General features: G+C 39.8%; 1 protein-coding gene across 13 annotated transcripts in view; it reads right to left on the minus strand.

Moving 5' to 3' along the window:
- The window catches only part of SYNE2 (spectrin repeat containing nuclear envelope protein 2), a 374,347-nt gene that overhangs the window by 155,152 nt on the left and 202,228 nt on the right, over positions 1 to 16,967 (minus strand). For all 13 annotated transcript variants that reach the window (XM_021941295.2, XM_021941294.2, XM_021941291.2 and 10 more), the window contains exons 49-52: positions 15,790 to 16,112; positions 8,844 to 8,988; positions 6,124 to 6,342; positions 551 to 816 (exon numbers count right to left, since the gene is read on the minus strand). In XM_021941295.2, coding sequence (XP_021796987.2) covers positions 551 to 816; positions 6,124 to 6,342; positions 8,844 to 8,988; positions 15,790 to 16,112 — 953 coding nt within the window. The remainder of the gene's footprint in view (positions 1 to 550; positions 817 to 6,123; positions 6,343 to 8,843; positions 8,989 to 15,789; positions 16,113 to 16,967) is intronic.

Consider the following 16,967-nt stretch of genomic DNA (forward strand, 5'->3'; position numbering starts at 1 on the left):
GGAGTACAGTGGCGCACTCTCGGCTCACTGCAAGCTCTGCCTCCCGGGTTCACGCCATTCTCCTGCCTCAGCCTCCAGAGTAGCTGGGACTTATAGGCACCTGCCACCACGCCCGGCTAACTTTTTGTATTTTTAGTAGAGACAGGGTTTCACCATGTTAGCCAGGATGGTCTTGATCTCCTGACCTCATGATCTGCCCACCTTGGCCTCCCAAAGTGCTGGGATTACAGGAGTGAGTCACTGAGCCCGGCCTGAATTTCCTATAATAAATATATATTACTAAACTAGAAAAAGGGCAAAAAAAAAAAAAAAAAAAAATCACAAATGACAAAAAAGGAAACTGGAAGGATATTCACCCTCGTTAATACCAGGATGGAAAATGTGTGCTTAATTACAGTTATTAATCTGTTCTATCCCTTTTTACACCTATCAGTGTTGTCTCACCTCAATTCTATTGTATCATTTGCCATTATTCTATACTTTTAGATTTTCTAAATGTTGAGCCATAATTGTCAAGCACATGTCCTTAACAGTTTTTCATAAATCTTACTTGTTGCATCGTTGTTGCATAGAAGTAATTTCTTGAAATGCTGGAACACTTTCCACAGCCCCTGAGCTTTCAGGAACATTCTGGATACTTCTGATGCGCTGAAGAAGTAGAGTCAGTAACAGCTGCTGCTTCTCCACATTCTCTCCATATTGGCATAAACAGTCTAGCAGCTCACAGAGTTCCTCTGTGGTGTATGCCTCTTTTGTTTTGGAAATTTCAGGGAGTTCTTCCTGAAGATTATCTAAAATAATTGCTTCTCGTTCAATCTAATTCAATAAACAAAAAGAACTAAAATAAGTAAAATATACAATTACCATTTCAGGACCTGAAGTAGCCATAATTTTTGTATGCTCTCTCTTCAAACGGTTGCTAGTGCCATATCCTACCATGTTTTCCTATAGCTGGGAATATTAATCCTCTGCTATCAGAATCCCTTAATTCCCAGCTATTGCTCATGTTGATGTATGACTGAAATAGAGTACTGCTGTTGTGGTTTGAAGGAAATGCTGTTGAATATCCTCATAAATAATTTATTTCTCCTTCAGATTTCAGTTGGATAAAGCAACATTTCTCCTGAGATAAGCACATGAGCTCCACCAAACTGCTTTCACTAAGTATAAGAGGTTGGGCAACTATTGGATATGGAAAATTTTTCTGCTGGTCTCTTTTCTTTCACTTCCAATCCCTATATGCTAAAAAAGTAAGTCCAGCAGATTCTCATTACCCTGACACATGACAAAGGTAAAGCAGCCAGAATTACCGAACCAATCAAGTATTTATCAATAATGGTGTACACAGAACTCAGAAATACATAACCTATTACATCACATATCTAGAAACTGTTCATTCCACCAGCCCTGAACTCAACTAAGATGTAGAAAAAAGTCTCAAAGGCCCCTGAATCAGGTCATTCTTACGCCTCCCCTTGAATCCCCTGGCCCACCCCTTGGCTACAGTACTCATTTATCACATCCTGCCTCAGTGATGGTTAACTCTCCTGCTCCATGTTCAAACACAGTCATGGATCTTGCAATCATGACATTACAGGATGTCACTCCAGTCATCTATGTTTATGATATCATACTAACTGAAATGGTGAGGACCTGAATGGCCAGTCAGACATGCCAGAGGGTGAGAAACAAAGCCTGTGAAAATTCAGGAGCCCCAGTATCAGGGCCTGGGGCATGCCAGGACTTCTCTAAGGTAAAGGTCAAGTTGTTCAATCTTATAACTCTACCACTAAGAAAGAGACACAGCACTGAATGGACCTTTTGAGGTCTGGGAGGCAGTATATGCTATCCTTGGGATTACTGCTCAGATGCATTTATCAGAATGCTGCCAATGTCAAGAGAGACCTGGAGAAAAAGCACCACAGCAGGGTCGGGCTGTGGTGTAAGCTGCCCTGCCATTTGGGCTATATGATCCAGTTGGGTACCCAATAACTAGAATACATGGATGCAGATGTAGACTGGCCACTGTCCAAGAGACCCAGGTGTGCAATGGGTGCTTCTCATCACCTCAAACCTAAATTCAGTTGAATTAGAAGTCCTGGTTCTTTGCCAGACAGCTACACTTCCACCAGGGAATGAGATAAGGGTTCCACTGCATCATTTTGTGTCCCCCTGCTGGAAACTAGCATGCAAATAAAGAAATTGCTACATTGATGGGGGAATTGTACATGTAGGGTTTCCAATGTGCATCAGGGTTGAAAAAACTATGTCTGTAATCCAGGACTTAATGGGGCACCTCTTGGTGCTTACGCACCAGAAATGGGCAGATTTAACTTGATAATAACCAGAATTATTATCAAGCTGTAGCAACCACGATCCAGTAAGAGTAAAAAGACGAAAGGCTCAGACCTTTCCTGTTTCATTTCCCCTCATCTCCCACTCCTGTTCCCTGGGATCACTTTCCAAAATAAACTACCATTTGCAAGCCTCAGTCCCAAGCTCTGGTGTCCACTGAGAAGTTGGTAAGTGATTGAGAACGGGGAATACAAGAGGGAGAACAATATATACATATATATTTTTTCTTTGAGACAGAGTCTCTCTCTGTCACCCAGGCTAGAGTGCCATGGTGTGATCTCAGCTCACTGTAACCTCCACCTCCTAGGTTCAAGCAATTCTCTCCCTCAGTCTCCCGAGTAGCTGGGATTACAGGCATCCACCACCATGCCTGGCTAATTTTTTTGTATTTTTAGTAGAGACAGGGTTTCACCATCTTGGCCAGGCTGGTCTTGAACTCCTGACCTCGTGATCTACCCACCTTGGCCTCCCAAAGTGCTGGGATTACAGGCGTCAGCCACGGTGCCTGGCCACAGTTTTTATTAGGACAATAATTTTACCCCAAAGCCAGGCAATTCTTCAATTTGGGAATGAATAAACAAACTGTATTACACCCACCCAAAGCAATACTAGTCAGGAATAAAGAGAAATGAATTACGAATACAAGCAGCAGCAAGAATGAATTTCAAGTGCATTATGCTTAGGGGAGAAAAGCAAACTCAAAGGGCCACAAACTGTAAGGAGTCCATCGATATGACATTCTGGAAATGGAAATACTATGGGAACAGAAACAGATTAACGTTCCAGGGGTTGGAGGTTACGGAAGGCACTGACCACAAAGAGGAACAGGGGAAACTTCTAGGGTGACAGAATTGTCTTAAACATTGATTTTGTTGGTGATCATGTGATCGTGTGCACTTGTCGGAACAACACATTTTACGCTAAAAAGTGTGAAGATAGCCCTAGAATCAGTAAAATAGTTGCAAAAAGCCTGTGCATTCACTTTTCCACCTAGAAGAGGCTTTGCAATACTTTAATGATTTTCCTTAGACATGGGATCCTAATAAAATCGGTTATAAAACTTTTAGGTTCATGGTCAATTGTAAAGTTCGGTCTAGAAAGGGAGAAGGACCCATAGTTGCATCATAAGCAAATCCAATGAAGGAGACCGAAAAACCCAGAACCAGCAGAAAAGGGACTCAACAAAGAAATGACTGTTGGTGCAAGTGGGAGAAGCCGGCCTCACATCTCCAATCATCTTTGACAATGTGATGTTCTTCTAGCACATTATGATCATCGAAGCAAAAAATGATGATTCTGAATAACCCAAGTGAATAGTTATAGTAAAGATATTTTGCTTAAGAAAACAGGGAAGTAAAATTTTAGGGGGACACAAGTTCTATCAAAATTTAAATTTAGTTTTTAATTTGTAAACTTATAAACAGGCATTTAAGTTTTTTAAAAGTCTACTGATATAAACTGTTTATTTCATCAAGACTGCATTATTATGTTACTATAGGTGACATGTTTAAAGCAGAAATTCACTTTGTCATATATAAAAGCACCAACCATGCTAACAGAAGCTTACATGTATGAGCTGTTAGATGATGTAATTTTTATTGAATGGATAAAAGCTACATTAAAATCTTATATCAATTTGATGTATGTAAATATCATGTAAGTTAACAGATTAATGGCTAAGCACCAGAGTCTAAGTTTGAATCCTCTACTACCCCTTGTGAATTTGAGCAAGTTACTCAGTCTCACCGTGTCTCATTTTCCTCATCTACAAAGTAAGGATAATAAAAATATCCTCACAGAATTCTTGAATAGTGCTCTGAACTATGCCTGCCACATAATAATTGCTCAATTTAGTAGTTGTTTTTATTATTGTTATTACAGGGAAGCATTTTTTTTGGCTTGTGCTACTCTGAAAAATATTTTGTTAGCAGATTTTGTCAAACGCTTGTGTGAATAATTAGAAAGTTCTATATGAATGGAGTCTGAATAACACATAATTGCAAATGGGTATATAGCAATAATGTGATAAAACAAAAAGAGCAAAATCTTAGAATTAGCCTAGACCTGAATTTAAGTAAGAGATGTCCCTCAACAAATATTTACTAAGTGCCCACTAAGTGCAGGGCCCTAGCCAGGTTCCAAGGTTACAGCAGTGAGCAAGACAGCCCCAGCCGCAGCCCACAGGGGCTTACAGCTTAATCAATCTCTACCTGGGGGCCTTGTGCCATTACTTAATCTGTCAGGGCTTCAGTTTCCCCATCTATAAAATGGTGATAATATTTACTTCCCAGGGACAATGCAAAGATTCAGTAAGAACAGGTGTGAACTGCCTTCTCAGCACAGCATAGTAACTCAACAAATGGTACCATTATGGACAGGCAAGCACTGATGCCAGCAGCCCCAACCAAAAGTGTAATTTATAAAGTTTATTTTAACATTCAAGAGACTATTCACTAGTCAGTCCTCACCAGGACCACTGACATAATATTCATTTTTAAGGACAATAGTCATAAGCAAGATAATACGATAGTGCTAAACATTTCATCCTAAGATAACTTTATGTTGTTTTTTGTTTGTTTGTTTGTTTTTGAGACAGGGTCTCGTTCTGTTGCCCAGGCTGGAATGCTAGAATACAGTGGCGTGATCATGGCGCACTACAGTCTTGACCTCTCCTCAAGAGATCCTCCCACCTCAGCCTCCCAAGGAACTGTGACTACAGGCATGTGCCACCAGGCCCAGATTTTTTTAATTTTTTGTAGAGATGGGATTCACTCCATTGCCTGGGCTGTTCTAGAACTCCTGGGCTCAAGCAATTCTCCTGGCTCAGCCTCCCAAAGTGCTGGGATTACATATGTGAGCCACTGCACCCAGCTATCTTTAATTTTCTAAATTAATTTTCTTTCTAAATATAGGTGATACCTAAATCCTGAACCAAGGCTAAATTAACATTTGTGATTGATACATATCATGCAGGTTTTGAGACCATTTTCAAAAAGAACATCATAACCTCACATATTTTTAGGTCCACATTTAACAATTACAGTTAATTTCCATAGCTAAAAATTATAGTTAATTTCAAAATTATTTGGTGATTATGCAAATTACCTAATTCTAACCTTCAGTATAATGTAGAGACAGTTATTTCCGAGAGGGGTGAAGTTATTTTCACGATAAAGACTGTAATGCGGCCGGGCGCGGTGGCTCAAGCCTGTAATCCCAGCACTTTGGGAGGCCGAGACGGGCGGATCACGAGGTCAGGCGATCGAGACCATCCTGGCTAACACGATGAAACCCCGTCTCTACTAAAAGATACAAAAAAAAAACTAGCCGGGCGTGGTGGCGGGCGCCTGTAGTCCCAGCTACTCCGGAGGCTGAGGCAGGAGAATGGCGTGAACCCGGGAGGCGGAGCTTGCAGTGAGCCGAGATCGGGCCACTGCAATCCAGCCTGGGCGACAGAGCGAGACTCCGTCTCAAAAAAAAAAAAAAAAAAAAAAAAAAGACTGTAATGCTCAAACCAGCTAGTGGTCACTTATTAATAAGAATTATCTGCTACCAAAAAAAGGCACTACTATAAAATAATCCGAATAAGTTATTGGAGGTTATCTTAATAAGGCCTGACATCTATAAACATTTATGTATCACGAATAAGTGATGTGCACAAGTAGTATAGCCTGACGACTCGTTTTATAGAAAAACAAGGTGAAAGTAATAAAACAATTTAAATAACATGTTAGAAACTACATGGTTTGTTGAAAATGAAGCACTCACTTCTTCACTGACAAATTTCCATTCCTGCTTCAGTTCTTCACACCACATCTCCCACTCTTTAGCAGCTTCCAGCAAACTCAGCCATTTCTCCCACAGAGCCGACACAATCTTCAGCAAACATATGCCATCATTTTCTGTGCACCTGAGTCTCAAGAGTCTAAGGATCTGTCGTAGTTTCATTAACTCTTCTTTGGTTGATGTAAGATTTGACACCAAGTCCTTAGGAAAGAAAAGAAAAAAAAATAAGAGGGACATACTGTTAGCTTTTTCCTGAAACTTACAAACTCTTTCAAATTCTGAACAATTAATTATTTCAATCTTCCATAAGTATTGCATGATCTACTTCTTATTCTTTTAGAAGTCAATTTAGACCAGATGAGAATTATCTATGTATTATTGTATTCTGCATGAATTTGAGACTACAGGGACAAATAATGACCCATAAACCATTTTTTTCCAAGAAAGAAAGTACTTTCAAAAGCAAATATTTGCCAGACGCAGTGGCTCATGCCTGTAATCCCAGCACTTTGGGAGGCCAAGGTAGGTAGATTACGAGATCAGGAGATCGAGACCATCCTGGCCAAATGGTGAAATCCCATCTCTAATAAAAATACAAAAATTAGCTGGGCATGGTGGCATGCACCTGTAGTCCTAGCTACTCAGGAGGCTGAGGCAGGAGAATTACCTGAACCTGGGAGGCAGAGGTTGCAGTGAGCTCAAGTCACACCACTGCACTCTAGCCTGGGCAACAGAGTGAGACTCCGTCTAAAAAAAAAAAAAAGAAATTCTTTAAGAGGCTGGGCACAGTGGCTCATGCAGCATTTTGGGAGACGGAGGCAGGAGGATTGCTTGAGGCCAGGAATTCAAGACAGACTGGGCAACATAACAAGACCCTGTCTCTACAAAAAATTAAAAAATTAACCAGGCATGGTGGTGTATGCCTATAGCCCCAGCTACTCAGCTGGCTGGGGTGGGAGGATCCTTTGAGGCCAGAAGCTCAAGACTGTGATAAGCCATGATTACACTGTTGTACTCCAGCCTGGGTGACAGAACAGGACTCTTTCCTATTAAAAAAAAAAAACAACAAACTAGAAGTACAATAGCCATCATTATCTGGGTTTCTCCTTTCAAGGTTTCAGGTACTTGTGATCAACAATGGTCCAAAAATATTTAAAAATTCCAGAAGGAAAAAATGTGTAAGATTTATTTGTATAAAATGTATGTTTTATTTGTATACAAATATATAAGTGCTATTCTGACTAGTGTGATGAAATCTCATGCCATCTCTCTCCATCCCACCTGGGATACGAATCTTCCCTTTGTCCAGCACATTCATGCTGTATATGTTCCCTGCCTACGAGTTATTCAGTAGCCTTCTTGGTGATCAGATCAACTGTTGTGGTATCAAATGCTTGTGTTCCAGATGAATAGTAGCCCAACGTTACCTCACCATGGCTATATCATTTCATTTCATCACTTCATTTCATTACCTCACTTCATTTCATCACCCAGGCACTGTATAGTCTCACGTCATCACAAGAAGGGTGAAAACAGTACAATGACATATTTTGAGAGAAAGGGACCACATTCACATAACTTTTATTACAGCATATTGTTATAATTACTCTGTTATTGTTGTTGACCTGACTGTACATAATTTATAAATTAAACTTTATCACAGGCATGTATAGGAAAAAAATTATAAACAGAGTTCAGTGGTATTCACAGTCTCAAGCATCCACTGGGTGTCTTGGAACATATCCCCTGTGGATAAGGGGGGACTACTGTACATTTTGTTATTTTAACCTAAGTCTCACATTTCACTAATTAGTTCCTTTGCACAATACTTCCTATATCAACCACCAACACAATATTAAAAGGTTTTTCTTGGTTTGCTTTTGTTTTTGGTGAATGTTAACTATAGATGATTTAGAAAGTCCTCATCAAAATCCTAATAACATAATACCATAGATTCTAACAGATGAAAATAAGCAAAAGCTCAAATTACTTTATAACAGTCTAATAAGTAACCAGAACTTAGAGCTTATGACAGTTGCAGTAAGCAATTAGTGGACAATAAGGCTCTGTCATGGATCCAGCAGCATCCCTCAAAGTCACATGAGAGGTGACGCTTTAGAAAAGCCACCAGTGAGGACAGGATGCTATTGGGGGATGACTGCCTGTGAACCTGATTAATTAAATCTCTCAGTATCATTGCTTCATTTCCTTCCTTCTGGCTTTTTAAGCTTCAATATATTACATAACGCCAGGCACAGTGGCTCACACCTGTAATCCCAGCACTTTGAAGGGCCGAGGCTGGAGGATCGCTTGAAGTCAGGAATTCAAGAGCAGCCTGGGCAATGTAGTGAAACCCCGTCTCTACTAAAAATACAAAAATTAGCCGGGCATGGTAGCAGGCACTGTAATCCTAGCTAGTCAGGAGGCTGAGGCAGGAGAATCAAATCACTTGAACCTGGGAGGTGGAAGCTGCAGTGAGTCAAGACTGCATGACTGCATTCCAGCCTGGGCAAGACTCTGTCTCAAATATACATATAACATTACCCTCTGGCTTTTGATTTGAGGAATATTCATTTGATTTGAGGTATTTAACTCAGCGTGAAGATTTCTATGGGTCATAACAGGGCCACATTCTCTGCTGTCTCTGCCAGTTTTGCAATTTTTTGCACACAGACTTAGTGGCTAATTGCCAATACTATTACCTTGCTCTGTTCCAAGCGCTCTAAAGCTTCTCTGTAAGACAGTGGCAACGAGGACATGGACTGTCCAAGAACTGTCTCCATTTTGCTGAGGTTAGTGTAAATATCCTCTTCAAGTTTTCTATAGCATTTGTAATTCTCAAGATACCTAGTGAGTCACAGTTAGAAAAAAAAGTGGTATTAAATTTTATTTAACACAATAAATTCAAAATTTTCCAGAAAAAATACTCCACACTTAATTTTTAAGACAAGACATGACAACTTTCTTTTTTGCTAGCCAATGCATCTTTTAAGAAGGTTTTATTCCCAAAGGGACCTGCATATGGGTTTAAATGCAAACTTGAAAAGGAAGGAAGGGCTGTCCTCTAAACTGAAGATTTTTTTCCCTAAAGTTCACTTCAGTAAAATGAAAACACACTGATGAGTGAGTTTGCATTCTCAAACACACTGATGAGCTATAAATTGGTACAATTCTTGTGGAAAACCACTCAGTCTTAAAACGATTCCTATCTTTGACCCATTAATGCAGCTTCTGCAATTTACCTTAAGAACTGTATCCTAAACATATGGAACTTATCCTAAATCTTTTGCACAGTAAAACATCTTTACTCACTAGACTGTTAATTAAAACAGCACATATTGGAATACCCTTATCTAACAAAGGTATGATTAAGAAATTAAAATGATTCATTGTATACAATATTATAGAGTAATTACAATTACTTTTACAAAGTATTTGTTATAATCAAGAAAAGAACTGTTACAAAATTTTAAAATAAAGCTGGATATTTGATATATATAGCATATATATTTTAAAACACTATAAAATTATGCATACAAAAACAGACACAGGCTAAATCCTCCATTGAATGTAACTAAAAACTCTGTATCAAATTATTCTTAAAAAGCAACTCTTAAAACACATGAATAAATTGACAGGGAATTGGGGAGTCAAACTGTAAAATGGAAATAAACAGAAATAGGCAAAGTTGTAGGACCAGTTTTTTGCCTTGAGGGCACCTGAGTTTCAGTTTTCTTTGATTCCTACTGAAAGGTGGGGGACAGACCATAAAGCTGGCAGTCAATCCCAGGATGAGTGTCTAATAGAAAACTCCCTCTGCACGAATATTTGTAACACATATAACTAGAAAGGACCACTCTCTAAAGTAGAGAATTCCTAGAAATCAGAAAGAAAAAAACAACCAATAAAATTGGGTTAAGGCTTGAATAAGCATTTTACGGAAGAGAAAACATGAATGACCAATAAACATTCAAAAAAAGAGATCAAACTAATTAGTGCAAATTAAAACCACGATGAAATACCTCTTCTTACTCATCAGATGGGCAAAAATTAAGTCTCACAATATCAAATGTTGGCAAGGATATGGGACAACCGGAATACTTATATGCTGCTGGTTTGAGTAGAAATTGGCAAAATCATTTGGCATTAAAAATTTAAGATGTCAGGCCAGGTGCGGTGGCACATGCTGATAATTCCAGCACTTTGGGAGGCCAAGGAGGGCTGATCACTTGAGGTCAGGAGTTCGAGACCAGCCTGGCCAACATGGTGAAACCCCGTCTCTACTAAAAATACAAAAATTAGCTGGGCATGGTGGCACGTGCCAGTAGTTCCAACTATTTGGGAGGCTGAAGCAGGAGAATCACTTGAACCCAGGAGGCAGAGGTTGCAATGAGCTGAGATCGTGCCACTGCACTCCAGCCTGGGCAACAGAGCGAGGCTCCATCTCAAAAAAAAAAAAAAAAAAAAAAAAAAAAAAATTTAAGATGTCCATAACCTCTTATTCTGAATGATCACACTCCTAGATATTTATCCAAGGGAAGTTATTACACTTAAAAATTTTCCTAAGTAGTACTGTTTCTGAATGCAAAAACTGGAAGCAATCCAAATGTCCATCAATAGCTAAGTAAATAAATTTTACTAAGAACATGAATAAACCTCAGTCGCAATGATGGGTTTGAAAAAATGAAGTGAGGTATGCAGGAGGGGCAAGATGACTGAATAGAAGCCTCTACTTATCATCATCCCACAGGAACACCAAATTTGACACCTATCTCCATACAAAAGCAACTTCATAAAAAACAAAAATTACGTGACCAATCATAGTACCTAGTTTTAACTTCATATCTCTGAAAGAGGCATGGAAGAGGATAAAAAAGGTAGTCTTGAATTGCTGATACCACTCCTCACCCATCCCCCAGCAGCAGTAGCATGGCAGGGAGAAAGAATCCGTGTGCTTGGGGGAGGGAAAGTGCAGCAACTGGGGGACTTTGCATTAGAATGCAGTGCTGCCAACATAGGACAGAACTCAGCCAGCATGAAGCATTTAAACTAGCCCTAGCCAGAGGGCAACTGCCCATCCCAGTGGTTGAAACTAGAATTGCAGCAAGCCTCGCCACCTCAGCCTAAAGTACTCTGGGGTCCTAAATAAACTTGGAAGGTTGTCGAGACCACAAATACTGCAACTCCTAGGTAAGTCCTACTGCTGTGCTACAATCAGAGCCAGTGGACTTGCTGGGGCAAGCGATCAAGTGAGACACCAGCCAGGGAAGTTAAGGGAGTCCTTGGCATTACCCCTCCTCCAACCCCATGAACCACAGCTCACAGTTCCAAAAGAGACTCCTTCTCTCTACTTGAGGAGAGGAGAGGGAAGAGTAAAGAGGACTTTGTCTTGCAACTTGGATACCAGCTAAGTAGGACTGGGTACTGGGCAGAGTCATGAGGCCCCCATTCCAGGACCTAGCTCCTAGATGACATTTCCAGACACACCCTGGGCCAGAAGGGAACCCACTTCCTTGAAGGGAAGGACCCAGTCCTGGCAGGATTCATTGCCTGCTGACTAAAGAGCCCTAGGGCCCTGAATAATCAACAGTGGCAACCAGGTAGTACACACAGTGGGCTTTGGGTGAGACTGAGACATGCTGGCTTCAGGTGGGACTCAGCACCTTCAAACTGTGGTGGCTACCAAGAGAGGCTCTTTCTGCTTGAGAAAGCAGAGGAAAGAGTAAAGGAGACTGTCTTGAGCTTAGGTACCAGCTCAGCCACAGTGGGGAAGAGTACTAAGTGAGCTCTTGGAGTCTAGGTATTAGCTCTTGGACAGTATCTCTGGACCCAGCCTGGGCCAGAGGATAGAGCCCACTGCCCTGAACGGTGAGTCCCAGGCCTGGCAGCATTCACAAGCCGACTGAAGATCCCCTTGAGCCTTTAGTGAACATGAGCAGTACCCTGGCAGTACTTTCTGTGGGCCTGCAGTGGTGGTAGACATGGGGAAAGGGGAGACAAGATGTGAAGGACTTTGTCTTGTGGCTTGAGTGCCAGCTCAGCCACAGTAGCACACAGCACCAGGTAGATTCCTAAGGTTTCCAACTCCAGGCACTGGCTCCCAGACAGCATATCTGAACTCACCTAGGTGCGGGGCAACTCGCCACCCTTAAGGGAAGGACACAAGCCTGGCTGGCTTCATCACCTGTTGGTTGTAGAGCCCTAGGGCCTTGAGCAAACATGGGCAATAGCCAGGTACTATTTACAGAGGGCCTTGGGCAAGGCCCAGTGCTGATGCTGTGCTGACTTCAGCTCTGATCCAGTGCACTCCCTGTAGTGGTTGCCACAAGGGTGCTTGTTTCACCTCTACCCCAGCGCTAGGCAGCTCAGCACACAGATTCTGTTTGTTTGGGAGAAAGTGAGGGAAAACAATAAGAGTCTCTGCCTCCTAATCCAGAGAATTCTTCCAGATCTTATACAAGACCACCAAGATGGTAGCTCTACGACTCTGCAAAAACCACAGCATTATTAGGCTGGGGGTATCCCGTAATGCAGATATGACTACCATGACCAAAAACTTAGATCGCAACACTCAAGTCTCTTAGAATACCTGGAAAGCCTGCCTAAGAAGGACAGGTACAAACAACCCCAGATTGTGACTAAAATAAATACCTGACTCTTCAATACCCAGACACTGACAAATATCCACAAGCATCAAGACCATCCATGAAAAAATGACTTCACCAAACAAACTAAATAAGGCACCAGGAACCAATTTCAGAGAGAGAAATATGTGACCTTTCAGACAGAGAATTCAAAATAGCTGTTTTGACGAAAATCAAAGAAATTCAAGATAACAGAGAAGGAATTCAAAATCCTATCAGATAAATTTAACAAAGGGATTGAAATAATCAGAAAGAATCGAGCAAAATTCTAGGGTTGAAAACTGCAATGGACATACTGAGGAATGCATCAGAGTCTCTTACCAGCAGAATTGATCAAGCAGAAGAAAGAATTACTAAGCTTGAAGACAGGACAATTTGAAAATACACAGTCAGAGGAGATAAAAGAAAAAAGAATAGAAAAAAAATAAAGCATGCCTACAAAATCTAGAAAATAGCCTCAAAAGGTGAATCCTTTAAGAGTTATTAGGCTGGACACAGTGGCTCACACCTGTAATCCCAACACTTTGGGTGGCAGAGGAGGGCAGATTACTTGAGGTCAGGAGTTCGAGACCAGCCTGGCCGACATGGGGAAACCCTGTCTCTACTGAAAATACAAAATAGTAGCCAGTGTGGTGGCTTGTGCTTGTAATCCCAGCTACCTGGGAGGCTGAGGCATGAGAATTGCTTGATCTGGGAGGTTGCAATGAGCCAAGACTGTGCCATTGCACTCCAGCTTGGGTGACAGAGTGAGACTCTGTCTCAAAAGAGAAAAAAAGAGTTATTGGCCTTAAAGAAGAGGTAGAGGGAGAGATAATGGGTTGAAAGTTTACTCAAAGAGTTTACTCAAAGAGATCACAACACAGAACTTTCCAAACCTATAGAAAGATATCAATAAATGGTTCTGGGAAAACTGGATTATCTATCTATATCTTCAACTAGAAAAATGAAACTAGACCCCCATCTCTCATCATATACAAAACTAAAATCAAAATGGATTAAAGACTTAAATCTAAGACCTATGAAACTACTAAAAGAAAACATTGGGAAAAACTCTCTAGGACACCAGAATGGGCAAAGATTTCTTGAATAATAATACCCCACAGGCACAGACAACCAAAGCAAAAAGGTACAAACAGGATAACATCAAGTTAAAAAGCTTTTGCACAGCAAAGGAAATAATCAACAAAGTGAAGAGACAACCCACAGAATGAGAGAAAATATTTGCAAACTACCCATGTGACAAGGGATTAATAACCAGAATATATAAGGAGCTCAAATAACTGTACAGGAAAAAAAGTAATAATCCAATTAAAAAATGGGCAAAAGATCTGGATAGACATTTCTCAGAAGAAGACATAAAAATGGCAAACAGATATGGAGGTGTTCAGTATCACTGACCATCAGAGAAATGTAAACCAAAACTATAATGAGACATCATCTTACCTAGTTAAAATGGCTTTTAGCCAAAAGACAGGCAATAATAAATGCTGGCAAGGATGTGGAGAAAAGAGAACCTTCATATGCTGTTGGTGGTAATGCAAATTAGTACAACCACTATGGAGAACTATTTGGAGGAGCCTCAAAAAAACTAAAAATAGAGCTACTATATGATCCTGGAATCCCAAAAGAATCAGTATATTGAAGAGATATCTGCACTCCCATGTTTAGTGCAGCATTATTCACAATAGTCAAGATTTGGAAGCAACCCAAGTGTCCATCAACAGATGAGTGGATGAAGAAAATGTGGTATATATACACAAAGGAGTACTATTTAGCCATTAAAAACCCAAAAAACCGAGATCCTGTTATTTGCAACAACATAAATGGAACTGGAGGTCATTATGTTAAGTGAAATAAGCCAGGCACAGAAAGACAAACATCACATATTCCCACTTATTTGTGGGATCTAATAATCAAAACAATTGAATTTGTGAACACAGAGAGCAGCAAGGATGGTTACCAGAGGCTGGGAAGGGTAGTGGGGGAGGTGGAAGGGAGATGGTAAATGGGTACAAAATAACAGAAAGAATGAATAAGCTCTAGTATTGATAGCACCACACAGTGACTACATTCAATAATAATTTAACCGTACATTTAAAAATAACTACAAGAGTACAGTTGGATTGTTTGTAACACAAAAGATAAATGCTTGAAATGATGAATATCTCATCTACCCTGATGCAATTAATACACAGAGATTACTTGTATCAAAATATTCCATATATGCCATAAATATATATACCTATATACTCACAAAAATTAAAAATTAAAAAAAGAAGTAACAGAAGAATGTACACAATAGGTATTAGCTGGAAATTGTGAAAACAGGACACACAAACACATAGTAAAAGCACAACTGGGAGTTGAAGACCAGCCTGACCAACATGGAGAAATCCCATCTCTACTAAAAATACAAAAAATTGCCACACATGGGTGGTGTATGCCTGTAATCCCAGCTACTCAGGAGGCTGAGGCAGGAGAATTGCTTAAACTCGGGAGGCGGAGGTTGCAGTGAGCCAAGATCGTGCCATTGCACTCCAGCCTGGGCAACAAAAGCGAAACTTTGTCTCAAAAAAAAAAAAAAAGTACAACAATAGTCAGGAAAATGGTAAACAAAATTTGGGAGAAGGATGGTTATTTCTGAGAAGAGAGAGGAGCACACAAGAGAACTCAAATTAATAATGTACCTTTGGGTACAAAGATGTTAGTTTTATCATTATTACTTATACCATGCATATACTTTTATAAGCACTCTATTGTATGTACCCAATATTAAATAAGAAAAAAAAAAAAAAAACAGAAGAAATACAATATTTACCAGAGCTTTCTTTACATTGCAATTTTTTTCTACTTTACCATATTTTCCAAATTATCTCTAATGTATGTGTTAATGATAGAGAAAAAAACCTATATTTTATATTCTAAAAACTATTAAAATATAGTTTAATTATATTTTAAAACGATCTCTTATGTTCTTAAAGATTATCTTTGGAAGAAGACTTACCTTTCTGCCTCATTTTTCCGTGCTTTGAAAGTTTCCTTCATTGCTGAGTTCTTAGAAACTAGTTCCTGTAAAGTACACTGAAGTTGTAGTTTGGCTTCAGGGCTGGATATCATTCCCAGTTTCCCAGTGAGGTCCTGGATATGTGCTATTGTGGATTCCAATTCCTCTTGTTTTCGAAGAGGCATTTCTAGAGATTCATCTGGATTACCAACATCTACTCTGTAGGGTATAATGATGGCTTCGAGGGAAGTGATGCTCTCCACTGCCCTGGTGACTGCTCCTTTATAGCGTGTTAGATTTTCATGAGCATCATTCAAGACATTCTAGTGAATAGGAGATTAAATGCTGTGACAAAATTGTCAAACTTTTGGAATTTCTCATTCTTAAGTTTTTGTGGTACATTCATAATATGTCTTTAAGTCTCATAAGAGTTAGCATTCACATATTTACAGTTTGACAATATTACACTATTATTTCTAAGTGAATAACATTGCATTAAAAAAGTTGTTTCCAGGCTGGGCGTGGTGGCTCACACCTATAATCCCAGCACTTTGGGAGGCCGAGGCAGGTGGATCACGAGGTCCGGAGTTCAAGACCAGCCTGGCCAATATGGTGAAACCCCATCTCTACTAAAAATACAAAAATTAGCTGGGCATGGTGGCGCGTGCCTGTAGTCCCAGCTACTTAGTAGGCTGAGGCAGGAGAATTCCTTGAACCCAGGAGGCGGAGGTTGCAGTGAGCCAAGATAGTGTCACTGCACTCCAGCCTGGGCGACAGAACGAGACTCTGTCTCAAAACAAAACAAAATCAAAGTTGTTTTCACATTTAATAAGAAAAATAATCTAAGTTCAAAATAACATCTCAAGAACAATGTCTATTAATTTATCTTCCTGCTTTGGAACTCTTGTACTAGACTATGAATTAAATAAAACAATGAATTATGTTTAATGTATATAACCTTAATCAGTATTTGTGAACAAATGAAAACAAAATCTCCAGATCTTTTAAGTTTTTAAACTAATTTCTCTGCCACTAACTTTAGTTTAGCTACATCATTGAATGAATGTCTCCAGACTTCAGTCATCTCACTGAAATAACAAATATAGTTGAAATAAATAAAGGTCCAGTTCAGTTCTAATCCTATTATTTTTGGGATTTGTGCACATTGTTTCCTGAAA

Source organism: Papio anubis, chromosome 7 (genome assembly GCF_008728515.1).
Source record: "Papio anubis isolate 15944 chromosome 7, Panubis1.0, whole genome shotgun sequence".
NCBI classification, from domain to species: domain Eukaryota; kingdom Metazoa; phylum Chordata; class Mammalia; order Primates; family Cercopithecidae; genus Papio; species Papio anubis.